General features: G+C 35.8%; 1 protein-coding gene across 1 annotated transcript in view; it reads left to right on the top strand.

Annotated features, from left to right (window-relative positions):
* The window catches only part of HNF4G (hepatocyte nuclear factor 4 gamma), a 36,463-nt gene that overhangs the window by 20,775 nt on the left and 5,877 nt on the right, over window positions 1-9,811 (top strand). The window contains exons 6-8 of the mRNA XM_007954622.2: window positions 3,462-3,549; window positions 8,780-8,932; window positions 9,056-9,292. Of these exons, the coding sequence (XP_007952813.2) occupies window positions 3,462-3,549; window positions 8,780-8,932; window positions 9,056-9,292 (478 nt within the window). The remainder of the gene's footprint in view (window positions 1-3,461; window positions 3,550-8,779; window positions 8,933-9,055; window positions 9,293-9,811) is intronic.

Below are 9,811 nucleotides of genomic sequence, written 5' to 3'. Positions count from 1 at the left end.
TCCTTCCGACGAGTAGCTGGTGGGTTTGAACCGCCAGCCGTCTGGTTAGCAGGCAAGTGTCTTAGCCACTATGCTACCAGAGCTCCCAGTTAATAATTAGGAGCTTTAATTTCCTAATTAGTCTATAAAGATTAAATTATTGCTTTCAGATTCATTTATAATTCCTCTTCATAAGAAGTGTATAAATTTTTTTGGAGAGAAAAATAATTTGAAAATTTCCAATTCTCCCACATTGACTACACAATGATATTTATTTTACCCAGTGTATATTTTTAGACCCTCTGACCAGTGTGCTTTATCATTCATACAAGGAATCAAAAGTAATCAAATGGAAAAGAGCACAATTGCTTACAAATAAAGTAGGACAAAATATTTACATAATCAGGGAAAAAAATAAATATAGAAAGTTAGCAGTTACATTTCTAAGAGGACATTTCACCTGGTGATGACAGGAAAAAAATACCATGATATCTGAAATCTTTCTTAAAATGTTTTGTAACTGCCTTCCTGGTATGAGTCACGTTATTGACGTATCATAAAGATAGCTTTGCTCAGGAGGTCATGCCAGAGTGAATAATGCTAAATTGCTAAAACTTGCTAGTCTCATCCCAAGCAAAATAAGTAGGATTGTGTTATTTATCAGTTTTATATTTTCACTATCACCCTTCTTTAGAAGTTGCTAACTTATATATGAGTACAAAAATTTAAAAAATTGGGCAATAGAAATCCAGTAACCAATCAAAATTAGTTTTTACTTACTTACTTTTTAATATTAACCATTTAACATTAATAACACTGGATTAGCAAATGTCTATTTTGCATAAGGCATTGGGGAAGTAGCTTTTGATTGCATTATAAATGGCCTGAAAACACTCAGCCCTAGATCAATTAAATTTACTCAGTCAATTCATCAAGGAAGTATTTATTAAACACTTACTGTTCAGATTTAAATACAGTGGATATTCAGCAGTAAAAACACAGATTGCTTCACTGTTCCCATAGTTGTCATTTTATTTGGGAGAGACAGACAATAAACAAATTTACAAATCATGAGTAAGTTAATTCTAGGTGGAGTACGTACTGTAAAATGCTATAAAAAGACAGTAAGATGAGTTGTCGGCAAGAAACTGGGGTTGGTGTGGTAAGAGATACTTTAAACTGGGGATCAGAGAAGATTTTCACTGAGACTTGAATGGCAAGGGCTAATCACCCCATTATCTGAGAGGCATTTGAAGTACAGGAACAGCATGTTCAAAGTCTCTAAGGCAGGAAAAATGGGCCTAAAAAAAAGTCTAAAAAGATGAGGTCAAAGATGTGGCAGGAGCCAAATCAATAACCCCTCTCCAACTTTTCCCTGTTGGCCATTGTTAAGAAGTTTGACTTTATTCTAAAAACAATAAGAAACCACTGAGGAATTTTCAGCCCAGTGATGATATTAGTTAAACACTCTTTTACCGATAAAACCCTGGGAGCTCTGTCAAGAAGGATTTGTTGTTGTTCTTATATGCTGTCAAGTCGGACCCATAGTGACCCCTCCTTGGGTTTCCAAAGCAGTATCACTATGGAAGTAGATTGCCCCATCTTCCTTCCGAGGAGTGGCTGGTGGGTTTGAACCGCCAGCTTTCTGGTTAGCAGTCGAGTGCCTTAGGCACTACACTACCAGAGCTCCTAAGAAGGATTTAGGATGGGGGAATTCAGAAGAAATCATGGAGGCTGATTAGCTATTAGGAGCATATTGCAGTGGTCCAGAAGAAGAATGATGAGGGCTTGTGTTGGTATGGTAGCAATGGAGATGAATTGGAGTGGATCAATTTGCTATATATTTTGGGGAAATAACTGGTAGGATTTTCTAGTGAATTAGCTGAAAGAAATGCAGAAAACAGAGAAATCACAATAAACTTTTGAATTTGATGAGACTCAACACTTTTTTTTTTCTTTTTTCTTTTTTTAAATTGTGATTTAGGTGAAAATTTACAGAGAAAATTCACCTTCTATATAGCAGTTCACTTACACTTTGTCTCATGACATTGACTACAATTTACCACAATGCAACAGCTCCTAATAGTTACCTCTTCCTTGTGTCCATCTCTCCATGCCCTCCTGCCCCCTGAGCTGTCTCCCTGTGCATAAACAGCCCTTCTTTCTCCCATGATTGTTCTCTCTAAGGAGTGTAACTACCTCAGGTAAATGTTCAACTCATATGCCTGCCTTTTGTTTGGCTGGAAGCCACAGGTATGGGTTCAATTCCAGACCTGAAGGGCAGCTAGGGGTCATAGTCTCAGTGGTTCCACCAGGCTCTATCAGACCAGCAAACATGGTCCCCCCCCTTTTTTTTTAATGATTTTGAGTTTTGTTCCACGTTGTTCTCCCTCTCTATCCAGGATCTCCTACATAGATCCCCCTTCGAGTGGTTGACAGTGGTAGCCAGGCACCATCTAGTTCTCATCTCATAGTCATATAGGCTGTGGATCACATGGTGTACCAGTCGCTACGACTAATTGTTTCCATGAATCTTTGGTTTTCTTCATTCTTCTTTGTTCTGGATGAAGAGAGACCCAACATGGCATCTAGATGGCTGCTTGCAAGCTTTTAAGATCCCACTCACTACTCACCAAAGTAGGAGGTGGAACAATGTTTTGTGTAGTATGTTATGCCAGTTGAGCTTTATGTGCCCTGTGAAGATTGTCCTGAGCCCACAGTGAACCAACACTTTTGATGGAGGTGCCATTTACTGAGATGATGAAGATGTTGATGAAACAGTACTTCGGAATGTGTTAACATTTAAATACTTACTAGACTTCCTAGTAATAATGTCAAATAGGGAAATGAATATATAAATAAAACTCAGTTGAAAGTTCAGTTCAAAGAGTTAGACACCCAAGTTAGAAAGTAGCAGAGCCCAGAACTCATTCTCTTTCTACTGCATCACAAGGACTGTCTTTGCTTATGTTTATTATTAGGTGTAGGTACTGTGTTTCATATAGATTTTCTCATTTAATTTTCATGACCACACTTTTAGATTGTTATCATTATCTCTATTTTATAGATAAATAACAATGAATCCCAAGCATACTAAAGTATCAATGAATCCCAAACATACTAGTAACTTCTCAAGGTTAAAGAGCTAGTGAGTGGCCAATTGGGGTTTGAACTATGGTTGGTTTGTTTCTGTTTCACTCCAGAGCACTTGATTGTTTTGCATCTTTTTCTGCTTTTTTTTGCTTCTGTTATATTGACTTTTTAAATAGTTTTGAAATTAGAAAGGAAAAATTCTATTGGCATCATAAGAGAGAAAATAGAGGCTTAATAATGGTAAGTATTTATGAGAATTATAATTTATTAACAAACAAACAAAATTTATCAAAGCTTACAGAACACTATAAGTTAATCAGATTAATATTATACCATGTTTAATCATTGCATTTTATAAGTAATTGTTAAACTTGGAATCTTTCATTAAGGTGGCACTGTTGAGAGCTCATGCAGGGGAACATTTACTGCTTGGAGCTACAAAGAGATCCATGGTGTATAAGGATATTTTACTTTTGGGTAAGTTTTTTTTTGAAAAAAAAAAGAAATTATGCGTATTTTTTCTTACAATAATATACAAGACCTATTCTGCATATACCAAGCATTCACAGACACTATTAAACAGAGTTCTCATATACAGATTAGATTTAACTGATTGTATCCTCACTAGGGCTATATTTTTCCTTGCCTTGAGTGCTAAGAAGTTTAGAAAATATTGAGATGATCAAGGTGCATAAAGACTGAAAAAAACAAAAGAATTGTATGTTTCTCAATAAACAATTTTGAAGTATGTTCAAATTAGATTAGAATAAAGAGTTGATGGTGTTTCCATGATCATGTTGATTAGTGGAGCCCCAGTGTCTTTTTCAACTCCGTCTGTGTCTGCTTAATAATTATGAAATACATTGTTTTATACAATATTTTTTCTAAATTTTATTTGTTGTTGTTGAGAATATACATAGCAAAACATACATTAATTCAACGGTTTCTACATGTACCATTCAGTAGCATTGATTTCATTCTTCGAGTTGTGCAACCATTTTCACCCTCCTTGTCTAAGTTGTTCTTCTCTCCTTAACATAAATTCACTGCCATCTAAGGTTCCTAACTAATCTTTTGAGTTGTTGTTGTCAAGTTGATCCCATATAGATAGTTCTTAAAAGAGCACAGTGCTCAATGCAGTCCTCTTTTACTAGTTAAGCTACTGTTTGGTTTTAAGATGATTTCAGGGAATATTTTGGGTTTAAAGATTAGAGATTGTATCAGGGCAATAGTTGCAGGGTCTCATCCACTCTCCATTGCTCCAGGAAGTCCACAGTCTATCACAATTTGAAATTCTGTTGTTCATTTCCCTCATTTTGACCACAATTATTCTATGGAAACTTTGATCAAAATGTTCAGTTATGGTACCCAGGCATCCAATTCTTCTAGGCTCATGGCAAAAGACAAGATGTTCATAGGGGCAATTAACCACAAATTCCATTTTCTCCTCCTATTCTTGACTCTCCTTATTCTTGTATTGCTACAGGTGAATAGAGACAAATTGTTTTGCCATGGGTGGCTGCTTGCAAGTTTTTAAGACCCCAGGCACTAGGCAATGAACTAGGAGGTAGAATACAACCACTAAACATTATTAGGCCAATTAACTGAAACCATAACCCTAAACCTCCAAACCAAGGAACAAAACCCCATGAGGTATTTGATTATACATAAGCAGACTCAGCAGCTACTCTTTATTTTGTTGTTGTTGTTGTTGTTATAAATAGTCTATCACACAACTCTTGGCAATTCAACTTTTTACAGGAGTACAAATTATTAACAAGAATTACAGTAATCATCTGCATATCTTTATTCTTAATCAATGTGATTTTTGCATTGCCACTAACCCCTCTTTCCTCTCTCCTCCTGTCCCTGGTAATAACCACTAATAAACTTTCGTCTCCACACATTTGCCTTCTCTTGTATTTTTATATAAGTGAGGTCATACAATATTTATCCTTCTGTAATTGGCTTATTTCACTTAACATAATGTCTTCAAGCTCCATCCGTGCTGTAGCATGTATCAAGACTTCATTTCTCCTACTGGCTGACTTCTATTCTATTGCATGTATGTACCAAGTTTGTTTATCAGTTTACCTGTTGATGGGCATTTAGGTTATCTCCATCTGTAGGCTATTGTGAACAGTGCTGCAATGAATATCTTTTGCTGGTTGTACTTTTATTTTTATATTAAATAATCTATCATTGAAAGCTAGGCCTGACATTGTTACCCTTGCTTATTCTTCTAATTATTTTATAGTTTTAGTTTTCACATTAAGTCCTTAATCCATTTTTAATTTGTTTTGAAGAGACTCTCCTTTCCCCATCAAATGGACTTAGCACCTTTGTCAAAAATCAGTTGGCTGTAAACACATGGGTTTATTTCTAGACTCTCAATTCTATTCCATTGGTCTATGTGTTGTTTTATATAATTTTAAGCAAAATATTTACCTGCTGTGATCGCATTCCAAACAATTGTCATCCAGTCAACTCTGACTCGTAGAGACCTCATGTGTATCAGAGTAGAGGTGTGCTTCATAGCATCTCAATGGTGATTTTTCAGAAGGCGATCATCAAGGCTTCTGGCTGAACTCAAAACTCCAGCTTTGAGCATGTTAACCATTTACAACACCACAGGATTGAGTAACTGCTACCCAAAAGTTTGGAGATTCAAGTTTACCCAGAGGCACGTTGGAAGAAAGGCCTGCTTACCTACTTTCAAAATTCAGCCATTAAAAACACTCTAGGATATATGACGAACTAGACTGGCCTTCTTGTAATCTAAGTTATGGAAAACATGCATTATTGTTAGCAGTTTGTCAGTCAGAAAAATATGCAAATATAACTTTTAAATTTCTTATAAGCATTTTCTGGAACAGTGCTACCAAATAGAAATATAATGAAAACTGTATGCAATTTAAAATATTCTTAATAGGGATATTAAAAAAGTGAAAATAACCAGGTGAAATTAATTTTAATAATGTATTTTATTTGACACAGAATATCTAAAATATTAACATTTCAATATGTAAAGAAGAGGTATTTTACATTCTTTTTTTTCATACTAAGTCTTTGGAATCCCAGGTATTTTTGGTACTTAAAGGTCATCTCAATTTAGCTGCTAAATTATTGAAACACTTGATCTAAGTTTAGATTTTTAAAAATTATAAAATGTACAGTTGAAAGTGTAGGCTCACATACTCAGGTTTTTCCGAACATACTTAAAAATTTTCCAATAACTGAAATGAGTATCAGTTCAAAATGAAAAACAAAACAAAAATGAAAAAAACATAAAATCTCTGGTGGCACAATGGTTTATGCATTTGGCTACTAACCAAAAGGTCAGATGTTCAAACCCACCAGCTGTTCTGTGGAAGAGAGATGAGGCAGTCTGCTTTCATAAAGAGTTGCAATGAGTTGGAGTAGACTTGATGGTAATGGGTTTTGGGGGTTTTAAAAGTACTATGGGGCATAATTCTACCCTGACACATATGCTGTCACCATGAGTCAGAATTCACTAAACAGCAACTGGATTGGTATGATCTCACTGCCCATGATATGCCATGCAATCCTAAGAAAAAAATAAATATGTGTGTGTGTATATATACATATAGGAGCTCTGGTGCCTTAGTGCCTAAAGCATGTGACTGCTAACCAGAAGGCTGGAGGTTCAAACCTACTAGCCACTCCTTGGAAGGAAGGCTGGGCAATCTCCTTCTGTAGTTGGATCTGACTCCACAGCAGTGGATTTTTTTTTTTTTAATTTTTGGTATGTATGTGTGTGTGTATATATATATATGTATATATATATATACACACACATAGGTGTGTGTATGTGTGTGTGTGTGTGTATATAACTCACTGCTGTCCAGTTGGTCCTGACTCATCCGATGCTTCCTTGGGGTTTCCGAGGCAGTATCTCTACGGAAGTAGATTGCCCAGTCTTCCTTCCAAGGAGTTGCTGGTGGGTTTAAAATGACGGCCTTCTGGTTATCTGGTTAGCAGTCAAACACCTTAGGCACTACACCACCAGAGCTTATGTATATGTGTGTGTGTGTGTGTGTGTATGTGGATAGATAGATAGTTATAGATATACCAATGACTAAAAAGTCTTGAAAAGTAAGTAGGAGTGGTAGAAGCAAGAAAGAATGGCAGATGCAATATGGGATGAAACACATAGGAAAAGTTTCTGTCTTCATTAAATAGTCCAATTCTTCCACCTCACTTAACTTATAAAATATTGTTTTCTGTTAGAGAGTTTAATATCCTGCCAGTGCTCATTAGCTGCATCTTTCTCTGTCTCATGTGAAATGAGACTAGATTATTTACTGTATAGATGTTTCGTTCCCAAATATAGACAAGTTTAAAATAACATAACAATACCAAACCAAGAAATCCCACTGCTGTTGAGTCGATTCTGACACATGGCAACCTCCATTGGGATTCCAAGGTGGTAAATCTTTATGGAAATAGATTGCCTGGTCTTCCTTCTGCAAAATAGCTGGTGGGTTTGAACTACCAACCTTCTGGTTAGTAGTCAAATGTCTTAGGCACTGCTAATATTTATTGTGGACTTACAATGTAAGATGCATGAGTCTGTGTATTTTGCATATTTACACACATGATCTCATTTAACCCTCACAATTATAACCTTAGGGAATATTACTATTACTTTCAGCTTATTTTTCAAGTGAAGAAATAGAGACAGAATTTTCCTAGGTTCTCAAAGCTAGTAAGGGATTCTAGACTACATAATATTGTGGTGAAGATTATGCTCTCAAATTCCATTTTGTAATTCTCTTGCAGGGCTGAAGTTCTAGTAAACACACCACTATTCCCTGTATAATTCTAAATTTTTTTTACACTGAATAGTCATGTAAAGTATTTCATAGGAAAGAACAAGGCTATATTTTATTATTACTTTTCTGCATGATGTTACTCTGAAGAGCTTTTCCTATAATGGAAAAAACTCAGAACATTCTGCTTTTTGTAAAACTAGAAAATAAGAATTTAGCTGTTACTTTAAAAGCTGTAATAGTCACCATAGTATAACCTAATGTTTAACTTAGAAAGATCTCCTCTAGGGGTTGGGTGGCCCAGCTCTCTGTTCCATTTCCGAATTCCCTTGAATCCAGCCACCTAAAATGGTCATCCCCACCTCTACTTAAAGAAACCCAGGAAAACAGAATTTATTATTTAAGTGAGGCAACTCATGTGAATAACTGCTTATTTTTAAAAGTCAGCCTTGTTTAGTTAGGCTTGTTAAAATTCTGTATTAATAGTATTTACACTTATATGTATCTAGAGCACAAAAGGAGTATTTTTAATCCCTTATAAGCAAGAAAGATTATTTAGGTTTTATATTATGTTCCCTAATGAGTAAGACACAAATAAATAGATGACTGACAAAAAGGAAAGCTAATAATTATATTTTGTTTCTCCCTTGTCAATTATTAGCTTGTTATTAGTCTATACTTTAGTGTTATCACCAGTGACTCAGGCTGTTAAATTGCATGTGATCACATTATCAATGTTATTGATCCTTTAAGTGTTCTTAAGAAGTTTTTCTAACACAACAACTTATCCCCACTGAGAGGAAGTTCTATTACTATACCTTCAATTGAAGTCTATTTTAAACATTGGTTTGTAAAAATTAAAATAATACAATGTTTTTGTGAGGATGGCTATTTGTTGATTTTTTTTTTTCTAGGAAACAACTATGTTATTCACCGTAACAGCTGTGAAGTGGAGATAAGCCGTGTGGCCAATCGGATTCTTGATGAACTAGTTCGACCATTTCAAGAAATTCAGATTGATGACAATGAATATGCTTGCTTGAAGGCAATTGTATTTTTTGACCCAGGTTTGTTTTCAAAGTGCCCTCACAAATAAATATAATGAAAATTAATTTACTTTTTATATTAAAATGTTTGCTTTCACTCTCTAAGATTAAATCTTTGGATTTCCCATGTTATTCTGCTATTAGATGCAAAAGGGCTAAGTGAACCACTAAAAATTAAGAACATGCGATTCCAAGTTCAGATCAGTTTGGAGGATTACATCAATGACCGGCAGTACGACTCCCGTGGGAGGTTTGGAGAGCTGCTTTTGCTGCTGCCCACACTCCAGAGCATCACTTGGCAGATGATTGAGCAGATACAGTTTGTGAAACTTTTTGGGATGGTTAAAATTGACAACCTACTTCAGGAAATGTTACTGGGTGGTGAGTATCTTTAAGAATTTCCATTTTCTACATTAACCTGACTCTAAGTACTTTGGGAGCTCTGGTAGTATAGTGCCTAAGGCACTTGACTGCTAACCAGGAGGCTGGCAGTTCAAACCCACCAGCCACTCCCCTGAAGGAAGGTTGGGCAATCTACTTCTGTAGTAATACTACCTTGGAAACCCAAGGAGGGGTCACTATGGATTGGGCCTGACTCGACGGCACATAACAACAACAACAAGTACTTTGGAACAAGTTTGACCTACTTACTATTTTGTCCATGTTTATTTCATCTTCTGAGGTTACTGTGTGCTCTGGCTTTTTCTTTCTTTCCTTCTTTTTTTGTCATTCTACTGGGTATAATGAACTCAATTTGTTTTATTTGTTGTAGTTATTGTTATGTGCTGTCTAGTCAGACCTGACACATAGCGACCCCTCCTTGGGTTTCCGAGGCAGTATCACTACAGAAGTAGATTGCTCCATCTTCCTTCTGAGGAGTGGCTGGTGGGTTTGAACCGC

This window comes from Orycteropus afer, unplaced genomic scaffold (assembly GCF_000298275.1).
Source record: "Orycteropus afer afer isolate SDZICR_OR568_19922 unplaced genomic scaffold, OryAfe1.0 scaffold00467, whole genome shotgun sequence".
NCBI lineage: Eukaryota > Metazoa > Chordata > Mammalia > Tubulidentata > Orycteropodidae > Orycteropus > Orycteropus afer.
The sequence above is the reverse complement of the archived record's forward strand: the minus strand, read 5'-3'. Positions and strand labels throughout refer to the sequence as shown.